This window comes from Papaver somniferum, chromosome 9 (genome assembly GCF_003573695.1).
Source record: "Papaver somniferum cultivar HN1 chromosome 9, ASM357369v1, whole genome shotgun sequence".
Lineage (NCBI taxonomy): Eukaryota > Viridiplantae > Streptophyta > Magnoliopsida > Ranunculales > Papaveraceae > Papaver > Papaver somniferum.
The window spans coordinates 69,246,525-69,266,760 of record NC_039366.1 but is presented as its reverse complement, the minus strand read 5'-3'; the positions used below and the strand labels follow the sequence as shown (position 1 = coordinate 69,266,760).

The 20,236-nt window shown below is 39.3% G+C and overlaps 1 protein-coding gene, 1 non-coding gene and 1 pseudogene across 2 annotated transcripts; all 3 read left to right on the top strand.

The window, feature by feature from the left end:
* Nucleotides 1–3,578: 3,578 nt before the first annotated feature.
* LOC113312097 lies at nucleotides 3,579–9,633 on the top strand (annotated as a pseudogene).
* Nucleotides 9,634–15,553: 5,920 nt separating this feature from the next.
* On the top strand, nucleotides 15,554–17,581 carry LOC113308006 (GDSL esterase/lipase At1g28600-like). The gene is made up of 5 exons (XM_026556477.1): nucleotides 15,554–16,040; nucleotides 16,188–16,400; nucleotides 16,552–16,703; nucleotides 16,803–17,076; nucleotides 17,160–17,581. The coding sequence occupies exons 1-5, from the start codon at nucleotides 15,773–15,775 to the stop codon at nucleotides 17,420–17,422; spliced, it is 1,170 nt and encodes a 389-aa protein (XP_026412262.1). The 5' UTR covers nucleotides 15,554–15,772; the 3' UTR covers nucleotides 17,423–17,581.
* A 353-nt stretch (nucleotides 17,582–17,934) lies between these two features.
* LOC113314515 lies at nucleotides 17,935–18,039 on the top strand. The gene has a single exon (XR_003342454.1). It is a non-coding gene; the product is annotated as a U6 spliceosomal RNA (small nuclear RNA).
* The last annotated feature ends 2,197 nt before the right edge of the window (nucleotides 18,040–20,236 follow it).

The following is a 20,236-nucleotide window of genomic DNA, read 5'->3' as shown; positions in this document are numbered from 1 at the left end:
ACGACACTTTCTTGTAACGAGCGTAGTGTACGCCGCACGCTGTAAACCGCCAGACCAATACATCGATGAGTAACCCCCAGTTTGTGACATGTTTTGATGTCTCGTGTGTTTTGTGTAGCATGTTGTTATTGTTTGGTAAGTTGAGCTTGGGAGACTTTCCGGCTCGGTGGTGACCTTCGACAGTCGAGATTTGCATCTTGAGAGGGACGTTAGCCGTTGATTGTGGTTACCTTCCGTTGGTAGCCAGTGGCGTGGCCACGGTGCTGGCATGGCTTGCGCATGCTCTTGGCGTGGCTTAATTAGGGTTTGGTGCCGTGATCATATAATTTGCATATCTAAGTGTGCGTCGTGGCCAAAGAGTTGGCAGTGTAGCCAAAGGTTTCCACAAGTCGTTTGGTTTAGTGGCGAGCTTGTACGACTGAGATTTGCATCTCCGAAGGAAGGATAGTCGTTGATTGTTGCAACCTTCCGTTTGGCAGCCAGCGGCATGTAGGCATGGGCGACATGGCTTTGGCGTGGACATATTAGGGCTTTGGCACCATTGCCAAATTAGGGTTTTGGCACCGTGGACAAGAGTTGGCACCGTAGCCAAGAGATTGCCACAATTAGTTTGGTGGAAAGTTTGTACGGCTGAGATTTACATCTAAGAGGGAAGGGTAGTCGTTGATTGTTGCAACCCTCCGTTTGGTATCCAGCGACATGGAGGCATGGCCAGCGTGGCTTTGGCATGGTTTAGGCGCGACCAACCTAGGATTTTGGCATAGTTTTAGGCACGACCAAAATTAAGGTTTGGCATTAGGCCAAAAGTTGCCACGCGTTTGGTGGCAAACTTGGATGGCTGAGATTTGCATCTCAGAGGGAAGGGTGGCCGTTGATTGTTGCAACCCTTCGTTTGGCATCCAGCGGCATGGTCGGCATGACTTTGGCGTGGTTTAGGTGCGACCAAGCTAGGATTTCGGCATAGTTTTAGGCGCAACCAAAATTAGGGTTTTGGCATAGTTTAGGTGCAGCCAAAATTAGGGCTTGGTAGGCCAAAAGTTGCCACGCGTTTGGTGGCGAACTTGGACGGCTGATATTTGCATCTCAGAAGGAAGGATGGTAGTTTATTGTTGCAACCCTTCGCTTGGCAGACATCGGCATGGAGGCATGGCCGGCGTGGCTTTGGTGCGGAGGTGTGGCCGGCATGACATGCCATTGGCACTATGGTGCGGCTGGCATGGTTGGTATGCCTTTGGCGCGGAGATGTGGCTGGCATGGCATGCCATTGGCACAGTGGTACGGCTGGCATGGTTGGCATGCCTTTGGCGCGGAGATGTGGCTGGCATGGCATGCCATTGGCACGGTGGTGCGTCTGGCATGGTTGTCATGCCTTTGGCGCGGAGATGTGTCTGGCATGGCATTCCATTGGCACGGTGGTGCGACTGGCATGGTTGGCATGCCTTTGGCGCGGAGATGTGGTTGGCATGGCATGCTATTGGCACGATGGTGCGGCTGGCATGGTTGGCATGCCTTTGGCGCGGAGATGTGGCTGGAATGGCATGCCATTGGCACGGTGGTGCTTCTGGCATGGTTGGCATGCCTTTTTACGCGGAGATGTGGTTGGCATGGTTGAGATGTGGCTGGAGTGGCATGCCATTGGCACGGTGGTGCGGCTGGCATGTGTAGAGATGATGCCAGTCAGTACCGAGGGCTCTTCCGTGGAGCATGACATTTACATAAAAAAAAGGTACCCAGGTAATTTTACGCAGACATGTTGAACGGTTTAATAAATGTTCTAGTGGCGACATTATTACTCAAGTGTGACGTCACTGTTTAACTAAGGTTTTACGATTTTCACCCTAAACTAAAAACCACCATCAACAACAACATCAGGTTCTTTTTCCCGAACTCGATAAACATTAACACAACCACAAAACCGTCAATCCTTAACATAACTCCTGCGATGGTCGACCTCACGTACCCAATAATTTCTCAGAATTGCCGGAAAAGAAAAAAAGAGAAGAGCAGAAGAAGAATGAATAAGAAGAAAGAAAATAACAAACCGAGTTTATCTTCTCGAGTGAGAGATAAGGCTGACGAGAATTACCGAGGAACCCAAGAATTGGATAAGGGTTGCCAAGGCGGCTAAACTGCAAAATGACTATTTTGCCCTTCTCACAAAACTGATGATATCTTCTTCATCCGATATCCGATTGACGCGTTCGATAGTCCATCTTGCATAAATTTTCGAGACCTATCTAACGATATTAGTTTCGTATTTAAATCGTTGTTAGATTAATGTTTATTAATTAACGTTCGTGTTAAACTAATCGAGTTATTAGCGGTTAATACGTCTCTTGACTAGTCTAATAGCGTTGACGAGCTTGAGGGTCATTACATAGGCTCTGACTCAACTTACCGAGGCTTCATAATAATTCCTAGGACCTTCCCATGAGATACGATGGTTATTCTGCCCCTGGGCCCTTTCGACAGACTTCTAGAACATCCTTCTGAGATACACTGGTCATGTCGGCCCCATAAATACGGACACAATTGATTCCTATCATATCTCTACAAGATACGCTAGTCAAACACAAGTGAGCCGAAGTCTCGCAGAGACATTATCAGGCGTGCGAGCCTTCTTTTCCCTCCCAAACATATCCCAGCTAACTTCTGAGAGATTTCATCGTTTTGGCCAAGTCTTGAAAGGACTCCATCCCGTTGGCCAAATCTCTGACGGTCTCAAACCCGTCAACTAAATATCAAACGGTCTCAAACCCGTCATCTAAATATCAGAAGGTCTCAAACCCGTCAGCCAAATCTCTGACGACCTCAAATGCGTAAGCCAAATCTCAGACAGTTCCATACTTGTCAGCCAAATATCATACGGCTCCAGATGCGTCATCCAAATTTCAGACAGCTCCTGACATATCAGCCAAATCTCAGACAGCTCCAGACGCATCGGCCAAATCTCATAGAGCCTCAGTTGCGTAGGCTAAATCTCAGGTGGCCTCATCTGAGTTGATCCATCTTGTCAGAAGATTCTTATGCAGGTACAAGACTTAGGCACAAGCCTCATCTAGACCTCAGGCCTCTTTCTCAGCGTCTCAAACACACTCACGACTTGTAAATTGGGTTTGAACTGTACACGTTTATCGAAAAACGTGGATAACTTCTCTTGAGCTCCACATTCTCAACAAAGGGACCCACAAGCAATAATATGGTCTCCACGTGACATATGTGACCGGCCATAGAGAGAGGGATCTAAACCTCAGCTCCTATGGTACTCTGCACACGATTTCTGAGGCATTCCATGCATTTTCACGTGACTCATCCTAGTCATTCTCACGAATTAGAGAAATCTCTCTATCTTGGACAACTCTGCTAAATAGAATATTTCTCTCTCTCAACACATCATCACAAAGGCTGAGTCAACTTCACACAAATGAGGGGATATCAATTAGGGTATTGGTCTGGTGGTTCAGGCACATGTGAGAAATAATCGGCCTATTTCTCACCACGTAAGAGAGTAATTGCGGTGGAATAATGAGATAAACTCAACCTAGTTTATCTCTATCTGTTCCTGAGGAGACGTGAGAATGGCTCTGTACGGCACGACAAGCAATCCTTATCTTCACCGACATGATATTAGAGAATTATGTTATAAATAGGTCCTCTATTTATCCAAACTAACATCAACTTTCTCATAAGCTCTCGAAGCAATTACAAGCTCTATGATCTCTCTCTTCATCTGCTTCCCTGTGACTGAAGCAGCCTTTGAACGACCACTGTGCATGGTTTAGGCGAAGACTATTGTTCGTGCTCAACCTCCCGTAATTCACTTTCAAAACCCTAGAATCCCACTTTAGCCTCTCACTGATTTTAGGTAACTACATTTAGGTGACATTTTGGTGAAATTTGGATAAGGATAAAAAGTGTCACTCTCATGGGAGAAATCGGTGAAAACAATTAGAATCATCCATTTTACCAAGGAAGAAGTCTAGAAGAGATTCGTACTTTTGTACCCAAAATCACCAACACCATTTATTCGGCGATCAAGGTAATACAAAGAAATTGAAGATGTAAAATAAAATCTTCGCATATTATAAACCGTAAATTCTCAAATTAACGGTTAAGAAAACGGGTTAATGACTGTAGGTTTTAATAAAGGAAGGTGTTGTGACGTTCATGGTACCCGGTGATAGAATTTTTCATGGAATAGAGATGTAATGAAAGGGTTTCTGTATATTGCAAGATAAAGAAGGAATACAGACTCGATACACTTATACAGGATTACAGACGACAAATAAGGTAACAGAATACAACGCAGTAACTACAGGATAATTATACAATATATGCAAGTTATGGGATATCGTAACATGAAAGATACGATATATTTTAACACCCCCCCTCAAACTCAAGACGGTGCACAACACATCTTGAGTTTGTTAACCAGAAAACGAATGCGAGGAGAAGGTAGAGACTTGGTAAAGAGGTCTGCAAGATGTAACTCAGAAGACACATGAGGTAGTGCAATAGTCTGATGCTTGTAATGATGACGAACAAAATGGAAGTCTATTTCAATATATTTTGTGCGTTCATGAAAGACATCATTATGATCTATCTGAATAGCAGCCTTGTTATCACTGTAGAGAGGAGTGGGATCTGTCAGATGAACTCCCAAGTCACCCAAAAGCCATCTTATCCACATAATCTCAGAGGTAGTATGAGCTAAATCTCTATACTCGGCTTCTGCACTAGAGCGTGACACAACAGATTGTTTCTTGCTATGCCAGGAAATGAGAGAATTACCAAGAAATATACAATACCCAGTTGTTGGTCGTCTGTCAGTTATATCTCCTGCCCAATCTGAGTCAGAGTACGCACGAAGATGAAGATCAGAAGCAGATGACAAATATAACCCTTGATACAAGGTACATTTGATATATCGTAAAATCCGAAGAACAGCAGCATAATGTGGTGACCGCGGAGCAGACATGAATTGACTAACAACATGTACTGCGTATCTGATGTCTGGTCTGGTAATAGTTAGACAGTTTAGACTTCCTACTAGCTGCCTGTAAAGAGTAAGATTTGAAAGAGCTTTGCCTTCGACGGAATTGAGATTGACATTTAATTCAAGTGGTGTGTCTGCAGTCTTACAATCAGTTAAACCAGCACGATGCAAAATTTCAGATGCATACTTGACTTGTGAGATGAAAAATCCTTCAGAAGAGTTGCCAACTTCTACCCCAAGAAAATATCGCAATAAACCAAGATCTTTCATTTCAAAACAAGAGTGGAGATAAGATTTAAGAGCTTGAATACCTTCTAGGTCACTTCCTGTGATAATCATATCATCAACATAGAGTAAAAGAAGAATCATACCCTTACTAGTTGATCGAAAAAACATAGCTGAGTCGTAAGGACTTTAAGTGAAACCATACTTAAGAATTGCAGTTGAAAAATTTTCAAACCAAGCACGAGGAGCTTGCTTCAGTCCATACAAAGCCTTGCGAAACTTACAGACCTGATTTGGAGCATGTTCTAAGCTAGGAGGTGGTCTCATATAAACTTCTACTTTAAGATCACCGTGAAGAAACACATTTTTAACATCCATTTGGTGTAGGTTCCATTTGAGAGTAGCAGCAACATCGAGCAATGTACGAACTGTAGTCATTCGTGCAACCGGAGCAAAAGTTTCTTCATAATCAATACCATACTCTTGTGTATAACCCTGTGCAACTATACGATATTTTCGACGATCTAATGTGCCATCTGATTTAGTCATTACCTTGTAAGCCCATCTACTTCCCACAACAGATTTACCAGGAGGCAGATCAACCATATCCCATGTGCCATCCCTTTGATGAGATGTTAGTTCTTCTCCCATCGAGTCTTGCCAGTATGGCAGTACTGCAGCTTCCCTGTAGTTTTTAGGTTCATGTTCTGCTAAGATAGTTATTAACGAACATTGATAGTCAGAGTACTTAGATGGAGGTCGCCGTGTTCGTGGAGGCAGTTGAGCAGTTTCATGTGCAGGATCCCCATGTTGAGTTGTTGTATTGGAATCTTTCATAGAGTGGTCAATGGATGCTTCTGTGGATTCAACAGATGTAGGTTTAAAGACATTGTTATCAGGGGTACTAGGAGAAGTCGAGACAGATAGAAACTCATCATCGAATGGATCTAAATATGAAAATGTTTCTAGAGAAGAAGTTTTACTACTAGGAAGGGACCAAAAAGGTATCTTTTCTCAGAAGGTAACATGATGAGAAATTTTTAATCTCCTACTTTCTGGATCGTAACATCTATACCCTTTCTGCTCTATGCCATAACCGAGAAACACATAGATAGTGTTCTTTTTACCAAGTTGGTTGCATTCTATTTCAGAAAGTAGGACAAAACATGTGGAACCAAACACACACAGCTCAGAGTAATCTGGTTTCTTACTATATAGTCATTCATATGGAGATATACCACCTATAACAGCAGTAGGAACTCGATTAATAGTGTATACAACAGTGAAAACATATTCTCCCCAAAAATGAGAGGGAACAAAGGAAGAGAGAAGTTGTGTCCTAGATGTTTCTATGATATGGCGATGTTTACGTTCTGCGAAACCATTCTGTTATGATGTCTCAATGAAAGATAATTGAAGTAGAGTACCCTCAGATTTTAAAAACTCTTTAAAAGGAGTGGATATGTATTCACCTCCCCGATCTGCTCGAAATATTTTAATGGATTTTTCGAATTGGGTTTTGATCATGTTGGAAAACTCAGTGTAAATCCTTAAGAACTATGATCTGGATTTAAAAAGATACACCCATGTATAAAGAGTGTAATCATCAATGAAAATAACATAATATAAAGCTCCCCCTTTTGAACAAATATGAGACTTTCCCCAGACATCAGAATGAATGAGATCAAAAGGTGCAGAAGAAATGGTAGTAATGTTGTTAAAAGTAAGAGCTGGTTGGTTACCCATCTTACAAGCAATACACTAAGGCTCTTTGTCTAAAGGAACAAAACCTAGCAGTCCTTTACTAATCATATAGGAGAGACGAGAAAAAAAGACATGACCAAGCTTAGAGTGCCAAGAAATAAACGGAGAAACTATGGACGGTAAAGTAGAAGCTAGAACAGCAACAAGTTTATTGTTGAATTGAGGAATAGCTAGAGACTCCAGGAGGTAAAGACGACCAACTCTACGGCCTATCCCAATAAGCCTCTCTGTTTTGGGATCCTGTATAACACAACCATGAGATGAAAAGAAGATATTAAAACCCTTGTTACATAATTGACCAATTGAAATAAGATTCATCTTAATTTTGGGAACAAGAAGGACATCTGCTATGTGTATCTTGTTTGAAATTTTAACCTGCCCAATATGAGTAGAAATGATTCCTGTTCCATATGTTGTATGAATCTTAGGAGTAACAATAGGTTTATTGTCTCAAATAAATTTGAGTTATATGTCATATGGTTTGATGCTCCTGAATCAAGAAACCATTCAGTCGAAAAATTACCTGAAGGGACTGAAAAAGCAGTTGCTGCTGTAGGATTGTTACCAATTGCAAGAGCTTGTTTCAGCATCTCTTGAATGTCTGCCAAATTTGTTGTAGTTGCAAAGTTATTTGATAGATTTTGATGAGTCATGTGCTTGCTCTAGAGCTGGTGCAGCAGTAACATGACCTGGAGAGTAATATGATGGAGCAGCAGTGCCAAATCTTCTCTTGTTTCTCATATTTCTTGAAGATGGAGAAGTGCAGTTTCCTACAATGTGTACAAATTCCTTGGTAGTTGCATTGTGGTGTGCATGGTGAAGGTGTTGAATTTTTCATTGTTAATCTTTGAGAGTTTCCTTAGGAGTTATTGGTATTCACAGGTTATGGACAATTCTTTACTAGATGTCCGTAATTCTTACAGTTGTGACATTGTACTTGGGAAAGATCACGATAAGTTGAGGCTGAAAAGTTTCTCTGTGAACTAAAGCTTGGATTAGAGATTGGACGAGAAGATACTGCAAGAACTGCCGGAATATCTGGTTTGATTCTTTTGCGCGTCTCTTCAGTAATAAGTTCAGACAAGGCACTTTCTACAGTTGGCATTAGATTTCTATGAAGGATAGAAGCTCTCACAGATTCAAACTCATCCCTTAAAGCCATTAAGAGTTGAAGAAGCCGTGATTCTTCTCTGTATGTCTGCCACAATTCTACATCAACTGTCCATTTAGGTTCCATAAGTGCTAGTTGATTCCATACAATTGACATTTCGGAGTGAAAATCAGATATTGTTTGCTCCGGTTGTTGTTTCAAGGCTCGAATATCTTGTTCAAGCTTGTATCTTTGTGCAAAATTGAATTGTGTGTATCTCTTAGCCAGAAAATCCCATGCTTCTTTGGCTTCTTCAAAACCAGTAAGTTGCATACTTATGGATGCAATAACAGTGTTACTTATCCAAGTGATGATCTTGTCATTTTTGATTTCCCAGGTTTCAGAAGGTTCTGTTTCTGCAGCATCTTTGTCTTTACCGCTAGTGCTAAGTACAGACTCTTTTTCTTTTCCATCAATATATTTCCACATGCTTTTTCCCTTTAAATAACTTCTCATGAGAAAAGACCAATGATTATATTTGGATCCATCGAACTTCACAGTGATGGGTTGAGATTCTTCACGCGATATGATAATAAGGTTTGGATTTTAAACAGGAGATAAGGATGAGACAGATTTCTTGTTTCTTAATCACGATACTGATTCTGGTTCTTTTTGATTAGCAACGGAAGTGGATCATTGAATCTTACCTATCTCTGATACCATGACAAAATTTGTCATAGCATAGAGATCTAATGAAAGGGTTTCTGTATATTGCAAGATAAAGAAGGAATACAGACTCGATACACTTATACAGGATTACAGACGACAAATAAGGTAACCGAATACAACGCAATAACTACAGGATAACTATACAATATATGCAAGATATGGGATATCGTAACATGCAAGATACAATATATTTTAACACCCGGAAACTTCCCAATTGGGTGTTCAGCCTTATACTTAACGCTATCCAATAGCCCCAACAAAGAAGATTATGATGAGAGTGGTTGTATCAAGTGGCTGAACGAATTCTCGGGGTACCAGAACAAACTTCTTCAAAAAGAGTAGGCCGTCTCAAGATAAGAATACCCAAGTGTCAAAATTATTTATGCTGATTACTACAATGTTGCCATGAAGTTGTACAACTCCCCTGAATTATTATGTATGTCTTCTTCTTCAATTCCATTGATTATGTTCCCCACAAATGTCATATTGTGTTGTCCAATCAGTACCTGAGTTTGTCCACAACAAAAGAAAAACATATTTGTCTAAGTGCATTTGTTTTCTATTTTATGCAGGATTTACTGGTGGAGCTCTTAAGGCATGTTGTGGAGGTAAAGGTCCATACAACTGTAACCGAAATGTTCATTGTGGAAGTGTTGATGCAAAAGTTTGTGATTCTCCTTCAACGTTTGTTAATTGGGATGGCATCCATTTAACTGAAGTTCCATACAAATTTTTAGTTGATGGTTTGATGCGTAATAATTACGAATGCTTCCTCCCCCAAAATGATATAATCATTACTACTACCACGGATTGCAATCAAGCTCTCTAAACTCGGTGGTCATTTTGTTAGTTATTGAAGACTAATTATTATTTCCTAAAGTTAGCCGTGGTTATTTAGGGAAGGGGTTTCCTAAACCGGTAAAAAATCTTGGTGGCCAAGTTTGTAACCTATATAAATAGGTAGTTAGGCCTTGTAGAATTTGTGCATTATGTAGAAAACGATTAAGAGATCGGTGAGAGATTTTTTGTATAACTTTTAGGGCTAAAGCTAGGGTTTCGTTGTGAGAGCATATTGGTGAGGAACAAGACACAAGGTTATCGTCTCGGTTAATTGTTGCGGTGTAACCAAGGGTTTGTTGGGATTCACACGACGCTGTAATCGTTTTTCTTCATAGTGGATTTGAGTTGGTGCGGCTCAAAGTGGACGTAGACAATATATACAAGTTGTATGTATTGGTCAAACCACTATAAATCTTGTGTCTTGTGGATTGATTTATCTTTCTCGTATTATTATGGTTGCTGGTGCTTCGTTTACTTATTATTCATCATAATATCTCAAGATCCGTTATTCCACAGTTGTCAGTGATTCCCTAAGAAAATCCTGACAACTGGTATCAGAGCTCGGGTTAGAGATTTAGGGTTTATCGTAGTACGATTGGAGTGGGAGTTATGGGTGATAATAACGAAAGTACGGTAGCTAGGGTTAAATTTTTTAATGGGAAGAACTTTGCGTTTTGGAAGTCTCAAATGGAGGACTACCTATATGAGAAAGACCTTGCTGATCCATTGGGTGGAGTTGCGAAAAAGGGAGCACTCAAAGACGATGAATGGAATACTCTTGATCACAAGTGTGTAGCCGTGATCTGTAGATTCCTAACGGAGGAAGTCTACAATAACGTATAAGAGGAAACTAGTACTAAGGATCTTATGTATAAACTTGAAAAGTTGTATCAAAAGTCATCATCCTCGGGGAAGATTATGTTGTGTGAACAATTATTTAATCTGAAGATGCAAGAAGGCGAAGCGATTTCAGCACATCTTGGGAAGTTTAAATCAATTATTTCTCAACTTTCAAAAGTTATTATTACTTTCGATGATGAAGTTCAAGATTTACGGTTGTTGTCGTCATTACCAAAGAGTTGGGAGACTGCAAGGACAACCATTAATAATTCCGCGGGGAGCGAGAAGTTGAAGCTTGATGATGTGCAGCAAAGGTTGATCGCTGAAGAGGAGAGAAGAATAGAACGAGGTTATGTTTCTAGTTCTTCAAGATCGGCCTTAAGTATGCATGATAAAGATAGAGGCAGGAGTTCAAATAGGAACAACAACAACAAATCCAGATGGAAGTCTAGAGGGAAATCTATGGGGATATCTCAATCCCGGACTAGAGGTGTTGTTGAGTGTTGGGCGTGTAAGAAAGTAGGACACTACAAGCGCGATTGTCCGGAAAACAAAGGTGCTAATAATGGTGGAAACAAATGTAATCAAGAAGAGGTCAACGTAGTTGCAGCTGTGGAACCGGTGAAGGTCCTTGTTGATAACAAGAATGTGATTACAGAAGGTTTTCTACTACTCTCTGAGGACAAGCAAGATGAGTCTTGGATTATAGACTCGGGAGCTTCTTTCCATGCAACGGGTGATAAGAGTATTATGATCTCTTATAAAAAAGGATACTATGGCCAAGTATTCTTGGGTGACGGTGAAGCATGCGACATCGTCGGTTTAGGTGAAGTGATCTTGAAAGTCAATGGTTCGACATGGAAATTGAAGGATGTACGACACGTTCCAAATTTGAAGAAGAAATTGGTGTATGTGGGCCAAGTTTGCGATGATGACTGTGAAGTTGTGTTTACAAAACACAATTGGAAGGTAAAGAAAGGGTCTATGGTGTTAGCTCGAGGAGTTAGAGTCAATACTCTATACCGGACTTCAGATGGAACTACTTTAGCAGTGGATAGTAGTGGTGAGGACACTAACTTATGGAATAGAAGGTTAGGGCACATGAGTGAGAAGAACATGAACATTCTATGTTCGGGAGGATATCTACCTAAGGTGAAGTCTGTTGATATGAGTTTTCGTGAAGACTGTTGGAAAACAAAAACGGGTTAGCTTCAGCAGAGGAGGAAGAGACTTGAGAAGTGCAAAACTTGATTTGGTTCACACAGATGTATATGGACCAATTGATGTTGCATCTCACAGCGGGTTCCAGTATTATGTCACATTTGTTGATGATCACTCAAGGAATGTGTGGCTTTACTTTATGAAGAATAAGTTCGAGGTGTATGAAGTGTTTAAGAAGTGGAAATCTTTGGTTGAAACAGAAACTGGTATGAAGTTGAAGTGTCTAAGGTCAGACAACGGTGGTGAGTATGACAAAACAAAATTCTTACAGTTATGTGCTACGAATGGAATTCGTTTGGAGAGAACAGTTCCAAGGACGCCACAGGAGAATGGAGTAGCAGAACGTATGAATTGGACGTTGAATGCACATGCAAGGTGCATGAGGTTGCAGTATGGTTTGCCCGAGACCTTCTGGGCACATGCAACAGAGACGGCTGCTTATCTAATTAACAGAACACCTAGTAGTCCATTAGATATGAAGATACCAGAGGAGGTTTGGACTGGGAAAAAGGTAAATCTTTCCTATTTGAAAGTTTTTGGTTGTGTTGGTTATGTTCATCTTAGTCCCGGTGAGAGGTATAAGATAGGTGCTCAAGCAAAGAAGTGCATATTCCTTGGTTATGGAATTGACGCTTTTGGGTATAAACTTTGGGACTATGAGGGTCACAAAGTTATTAGAAGTAGAGATGTCACTTTTAATGAGAATGAGCTGTACAAGGACAGGAATACAACACAAGTTGAAGATGTCAGGTCAAGCAACGTCGATAAGGAGTTGTATATCGATATTGATGATGTTTCTGGAAGAAGTGTGGAACAAGAAGAGCATGATGTTGCTGATGGCAGAGAAGTACAAGTTGAAGAGACTTCTACTGCAGTGGGAGTTATTCCTACAGTTTCACAAGAAGTACGAAGATCGTCAAGAACTCCTAAACCAAACCCAAGGTATGCTTTGAATTATCTATTACTTACGGATGGAGGCGAACCTGAAGATATTAAGGAAGCACTAGCGGCTGATGATTCAGGCAAGTGGAAATTTGCTATGGAGGATGAGATAAATTCACTTGATGAGAATGACACTTGGGTGTTAGTAAAATTACCAAGTGGTAAGAAGGCGTTGCATAACAAGTGGGTTTATCAGATCAAATCTGAAGCAAATGGAGAAATTCGCTACAAAGCGAGGTTGGTTGTGAAAGAATTCCAACAAAAACCTGGTGTTGATTACAACGAGATATTTTCTCCAGTTGTGAAGATGACTACTATTCGAGTAGTGTTAAGTCTAGTGGCTTCTGAAGATCTCTACCTTGAACAGTTGGATGTAAAGACATCTTTTCTTCATGGTGACCTAGATGAAGAAATTTACATGAAGCAGCCAGAAGGATTCATAGTAAAAGGCAGGGAAGAGATGGTGTGCAAGCTAAAGAAGAGTTTGTATGGTTTAAAACAAGCCCCGAGACAGTGGTACAAGAAGTTTGATAACTTCATGCATAGAAGTGGTTACTCACGGTGTAATGCAGATCATTGTTGTTACTTCAAAAGGAATGATTATGACTACATCATATTACTACTGTATGTGGATGATATGTTGGTTTCCGGAACATCTCTACAAGAAGTTGAGAATTTGAAGAAACAATTAGCAAGTGATTTTGATATGAAAGATCTTGGTGAAGCAAAGAAGATTCTTGGTATGAGGATCATAAGAGACAGAGCTAAGGGTGTACTTATGCTTAGTCAGGCTGAATATATTGAATGAGTGTTGAAAAGGTTCAATATGGAGAATGCTAAACCAGTTAGTTCTCCACTTGGAAGTCAAATTCGTCTTTCAAGTATGAAGTGTGCAAAGACAGATCAAGAAAAGGAGTACATGTCTGACGTACCATATTCTTCGGCTATTGGGAGTCTAATGTATGTTATGGTGTGCACGAGACCGGATATTGCACATGCAGTGGGAGTAGTGAGTAGATATGCAAGCAACCCAGAAAAACAACATTGGGAAGCTGTGAATTGGATTCTCAGGTATTTGAGAGGTAACACAAATGTACCATTGTGTTATGGAAAAGGTGGTTCTATCTTGAGGGGTTATGTGGATGCAGACTTCGTAGGTGATGTAGATAAAAGGAGAAGTACGACCGGTTATGTTTATACTATGGGGTCAGCTGCTGAGTTGGAACTCACGGTTACAGAAGTTGGTGACATTGTCTACTACGGAAGCGGAGTACGTAGCGGTGACGAAAGCGAGCAAGAAGATGATTTGGTTACAAGGATTATTAGCTGAGTTTGGCAAGGAACAAGGAGATAGTGTTCTGTTTAGCGACAGTCAAAGTGTTATATATTTAGCCAAGAACTCATCCTATCATGCTAGGACGAAGCATATAGATATCCGTTATCATTTCATTCGGGATCTCTTAGAAGAAGAAGAGTTGAAGCTCGAGAAGATTCTTCGTTCGAAGAATCCTGCGGATATGTTTACCAAGGGAGTTACTTCAGAAAAGCTAAAGATCTGCAAGGCTTTAGTTGGTCTCTCAGAATGAGGATCTGGGAGGGGAGCCGCACTAACAAGGAAGATGTTTTAGCACCGTCAATCCAAAGTTGAAGAATGGAAGACAATCAATAAGTCTTCAAAGTGGGAGATTGTTAGTTATTGAAGACTAATTAATTATTTCCTAAAGTTAGTCGTGGTTATTTAGGGAAGGGATTTCTTAAACCGGTTAGAATTCTTGGTTGCCAAGTTTGTAACCTATATAAATAGGTAGTTAGGCCTTGTAGAATTTGTGCATTGTGTAGAAAACGATTAAGAGATCGGTGAGAGATTTCTTGTATAGATTTTAGGGCTAAAGGTAGGGTTTCGTTGTGAGAGCATATTGGTGAGGAACAAGAAACAAGGTTATCGTCTCGGTTAATTGTTGCGGTGTAACCAAGGGTTTGCTGGGATTTACACGACGCTATAATCGTTTTTCTTCATAGTGGATTTGAGTTGGTGCGGCTCAAAGTGGACGTAGACAATATATACAAAATTTGTATGTATTGGTCGAACCACTATAAATCTTGTGTCTTGTGAGTTGATTTATCTTTCTCGTATTATTATGGTTGCTTGTGCTTGATTTACTTATTATTCATCATAATATCTCAAGATCCGTTATTCCGCGGTTGTCGGTAATTCCCTAAGAAAATCCCGACACATTTTTGTTCTTTAGCCTCTTCCCGCATGCTTTTCCTTGTATATCAACTAGTCATGAGAGAAAAAAAATCAATGGAAGTTGATATGCTGCAATGGAGAGACAAACTGACAACTGATTGCATGTATGTCCGCCTTAACAGTAACAGTCGAGTGCTGTGGAATTGGCAATCATTTGATAGACCTGATAGCATGCATGTTCGCTTTAGCTGTCAAGTACTTTGGTCGAGTGCTGTGGAATTAACCAGATAATTAGAAAGGATTTTGAAGTATTCAACGCATTGCTCATGTTAGGGTAGGTGAATGGATGGATATCTCCAACAACCAACGACACTCACCAACAACCATTTGAAAACTTAATATATATTTTTTAAGTGATGTCATGTGTGTATGATTTGAAAGATTATCTCGTATGGTAGACTATATGATAACTTCATTAAAGACATCGTGACAACTACTCCATATGTTTAAATAATCTTTATTAGCCTTAAATGATTCCCCTTGAAAGTAAACAATGGAAAGAATGAAAAAAATGTTCTAAACGATCGGCTGAACCAAACATGTAAAAAGCTGAACTTCTAAGGGGTTTGCTTTTTCGTATAAGTAATGTTCGAGTTCAATGATGGCACAAAAATTGAATATACAGTTCTTAATCATTTGGGGTGTGCAGTAAATATCCCCAATTTCATGCGATTTGGAAAAAAATTACTGTGTGTTGACTGTTTGTTACTGACTATGATAGATAGCTTATTATATAGTCTTTTAACTCTTAAAATGAATTAAGTTTAAACATTATTTTTAATAGCGTATACCGCGACTATATAGCTAGCTAACATTTTTGTCATCATTTCCGTTTAAATATTTAAAATTTCGGATTCTCTTTGCATTCTCCACTATGGCTTCTTCATCTTTCTCTCCTTCCTCCTCTCTTTTCTCCCTTTTGAACTTCAATAATCTGATCATAATCTGTATCCTTCTAGCGAATCCAGTTTTAGGATCATATTATAAATCCATCTTCAGCTTCGGAGATTCAATCGCTGATACCGGAAACGTACTCTACTCCCAACCAGATGAAACTGTCGGAAAATTACCCTACGGAGAAACCTACTTTCATCGAGCCACTGGTCGGTTCTCCGATGGCCGTATAACTCTTGATTTCATTGGTATGTTTTCGATCATATTTTTTGTTCCGAACAATAACTGTGTAATAATCATACTTTTGGCGACGCTTATATCCCGCTAACTATTTAAAAACCGTTGCTCTTTAGATTTTTTTTTTTTTTTTGATTGATATCGTTTGTATATTTCAGCTCAAGCTGTAGGATTGCCCTTACTACCACCCTATTTAGGAAGCAGCAAAAAAGATTTACAACAGGGGGTGAATTTTGCTGTTGGGGGAGCTACAGCTCTGGATGATTCTTTCTTTGAAAAAAGAAAGATTGTGGTTCCTACTAATGCATCTCTTGGAGTTCAACTCAAATGGTTCAAACAACTCTTGCCTTCCCTTTGCAATCCATCTTCAAGTATGTTCGCTTCTACTTTTCCTTTTTCTCCTTTATAAAAAGTTCAACAAATAATCATCACGAATCGGTAACTAAATTTTTTTGAACTCAGTGAGTTGAACTTAAAATAACATGTTAAACCTTAATTTACATGTTGAATTTTGATTACTAGATGATTGTCATGAATATCTGAAAACATCTCTGATTCTCATGGGAGAAATCGGTGGAAATGATTATAATCATCCATTTTTCCAAGGAAGAGGTATAGAAGAGATTCGTACTTTTGTACCCCATATCATCAACGCCATTTCTTCGGCGATCAAGGTAATTAATACAAAGAAATGAAATTATAAAGCTAAACTTTCATATATTCTACTGATAAATTCTCTAATTAAGGTTCAACAATGGATTAATGGCCTACAGGTTTTAATAAAGGAAGGTGCTGTGACGTTTATGGTCCCCGGAAACTTCCCAATTGGGTGTTCAGCCTTATACTTAACGCTATTCAAGAGCCCCAACAAAGAAGATTACGATGAGAGTGGTTGTATCAAGTGGCTCAACGAATTCTCAGTCTACCACAACAAATTTCTTCAAAAAGAGTTGGCCGTTCTGAGAGAAGAATACCCAAGTGTCAAAATTATCTATGCTGATTACTACAATGTTGCCATGAAGTTTTACAAGTCTCCTGAATTATTAGGTACGCCATCTTCTTCCATCCCATTGTTTAATGTCAAATGTCATCTAACACATTATTTAAGTACGTTTTTTATATTTGTGCAGGATTTACGGGTGGAGCTTTGAAGGCATGTTGTGGAGGTAAAGGTCCATACAACTGTAACCAATATGTTCGATGCGGAAGTGTTGATGCAAAAGTTTGTGAGGATCCGTCAACTTATGTTAACTGGGATGGAGTCCATTTAACTGAAGCTGCATACAAATTTTTAGCTAATGGTCTGATGCAGGAAAATAACCAATTCTTCTTCCCCGAAAACGATATCATCATTACTACTACTACTGCCACAGATCGTAATCAAGCTCTCTGAATGAAATGATTTTTGTAATCTTTTCCTGATGAGGAATATCTATCTGTGGTGATGATTTTTGTTTTTTTCTTCTTTGGTCTCTTCTCGCATGCTTGTCCTTGTAATTTGCTATTCATGAGAAGAAAAAATCAATGGAACTTGAAATCTGCATTGGAGAGACTAACTGATAACTGATAGCATGTATGTCTCTTTCACAGTCGAGTGCTGTGGAATTGGCAATCAAAATCAAAAAAATCATTTCATAGACTTGATAGGGGCATTCTCAAAAATAGGCGTATTACATCAAAAATGGTTTGTCAGGGAAGTCGGAAGGATCGCATTAGGGTCGAAAACTCCAAGATAGGAAGTTGTGACTAGAGTGTTTCGAAGTCTTGACCACCACAGAAAAATAATTCAGAAACTTTAACTACCATGTTTGAATTTCTGTCTATTTTGGGCTTTCATTTAGTACCACATCCCCCAGTTTGCAAAACAGTAGTCTGTTTAAATAGCCAGAGCTTCTCCGTAAGCTGGTCCCTTCGGGGACATCTGATAAAAAAGGAACAATACACAGAAGATTAGCATGGCCCCCCTCCTCAAGGGTGACACACACAAATCGAGAAATGGTCTAAATTTCCAAAAATTTTTTTTGTCTTTTTGCCCTCAGAGTCCGGAGTCCCTTTATCAATGTTCAATTACATCTTTTTTTTCCCCTCGAGTCCTTTCTCATCAATGTACGAGAAAGATGTATGCATCTTTTTTTCCCGGTCGAGTCTTCTCATCAATGAACGAGAAAGATTGGTGTTTTTTTCCTCAGAATTCAGAGTCCTCTTATCCGTGTACATCTCTTTTTTTTCCCCCTTATATGCATGCCTATGAGTAGTTACATCTTCTAGAAAGAATGTTATTTGTGTCCAATGTTACATCTTTCGTTATATGCATGCCTATGAGTAGTTACATCTCTTTTTTTTTCTCATCAATGTTATTTTCCTTTGCCAATAAACAAAAAATGTTATTTGTGCTCCTTGTCCTTTCACCATGTATTATAATTAACACAAACAACAGACACCTTTTTTGAAAATAATGGAATTACAATGGAGAGTATCTGCAAATCGGGCATAAACTGAGTCAAATCAATTTGCTTTTCTTCCCATGATTTTCACCATTTTTCATTAGTTTTTGCTGCATTAATCTACATGAAAGTGACCATAACCATTGTTTTTCTATGGATTATCGTATAGATGATTGTGTCTAGTTATCCCTAGTTATTTTTTTAATTTTTCTAGTCTTTGTCTTTCGTTTTTTAGTTTTTTTCGGGTTTAATCTCTGTTTGTTTGTATGTCTTCATGCATAGTTATTAAGTTTCTTATGGCTTGCTAATTTTTTTCAGGGCCTCATCAAATCATGGGAGGCATCCATTTTTGGACTCTAGTCTTAGTTGTTCTCCCTCTTCATTTGATTGAGATCACAAAAAGTCAAGTATCATGAATACAGTTTGAAGCAGTTTTGCAAACCAACCTTTCAAGGATGGACTTTTACAGTATGTACCAGTATTACTTTCTTTATCATGTGTATGATTTAAATGATATCGAAGATCTTCCCCAACAAGAAGTTCTGATTCAACATCATCTTGGCGATCCAACTCTTTCAAATTTCAAGTCTCTAAATTTTCCCTCTTGGAAACTCCGTAACTGCAGGTCACCTAGTCTCAAGGCAAAATTTTCTCCTTTGAGATGTTTTTCAAAGTCCGCTCAAAAAGATTCCATTCAATTACGTATAATCTTCAATGGTTATTCAAGGAAACAATATTATCCGGAAATAATTATTATTATTTATGTTAGTTGTATATATTCGTGTCAACATCTTCAAAGCACAATATTCCCTTATCCTGGTATTGCAAACTCTAAGAAAATGTCTTCTTCTCCAAACTCTCAAATCTCAGCAATTACCAGGAAAATGCAAAGTACTCAAATACGTGATATTGGAAACAGAAACCTAAGAAAAGTTGTTGGTTCTAAGTATGCTATCACAAAAGCTTCAGATGAATGGAAGACAACTCTGATTGGCAAGCTCTTTTCGAAAGATGCAGTTGAAACTGATACTGTCAGGAAAGGAGTTATCATATTGTGGAATCGTTTCAGGGTTAAAGATGTAAGAGCTTTAGATAGAAACCTATTTATGTTCAAGTTTTTCACAGTTGAAGCAATGAACTATATTCTCAACAAAGGTCCCTGGAATGTTAATAAATGTCATCTAAACTTGCAAAATATGATTCTGCTATTCCTACTAGAGATTGGGTTTTTAAGTTTCAAGAATGAGACTTGCAGTTTAAAAATCTTTTACCTGAGCATCACTCTGTTGAAGTTGTGAATGAATCCATTATAGAGTTAGGAGACAAGATTTCTACAGATCCCGAAGATTACAGACCTTCCTTTGGTACTACCATCAATGCTAGAATCAAAATAGACCTCACTAAGCCACTACACAGGGGAGGTTGGTGGAATACAACTGCTAGAAGAGTTACCTGGATTATATTTCATTGGGAAAAACAAACCCATAATCTCTGCCCTAACTGTTATGTCATTGATCACAATGAAGAAGAATGTGTCAATGTAGCTCATGATCTTATAATCATAAGGTTTACAAATGATCAATATATAAACTATATGCATGAACTAGATGAAGCATATGGTGTAGAGATTTGTGATGACATTGATATGTTGCTAGAAAGAATCTGCGAAGCTAGCCGTAAGAAAATGGAGGAAGAAGCTCAACAAGAGACCCAGATTGAAGAAGGAGAAATAAGAAACCACAAGAGATCCAGAAAAAAAGATC

Coding starts and splice junctions, on each gene's coding strand:
- LOC113308006 (XM_026556477.1), top strand. CDS start 15,773: ATGGCTTCTTCATCTTTCTCTCCTTCCTCCTCTCTTTTCTCCCTTTTG. Junction 16,401..16,551: donor CCTTTGCAATCCATCTTCAA/GTATGTTCGCTT, acceptor TTTGATTACTAG/ATGATTGTCATGAATATCTG. Junction 16,704..16,802: donor CCATTTCTTCGGCGATCAAG/GTAATTAATACA, acceptor AATGGCCTACAG/GTTTTAATAAAGGAAGGTGC.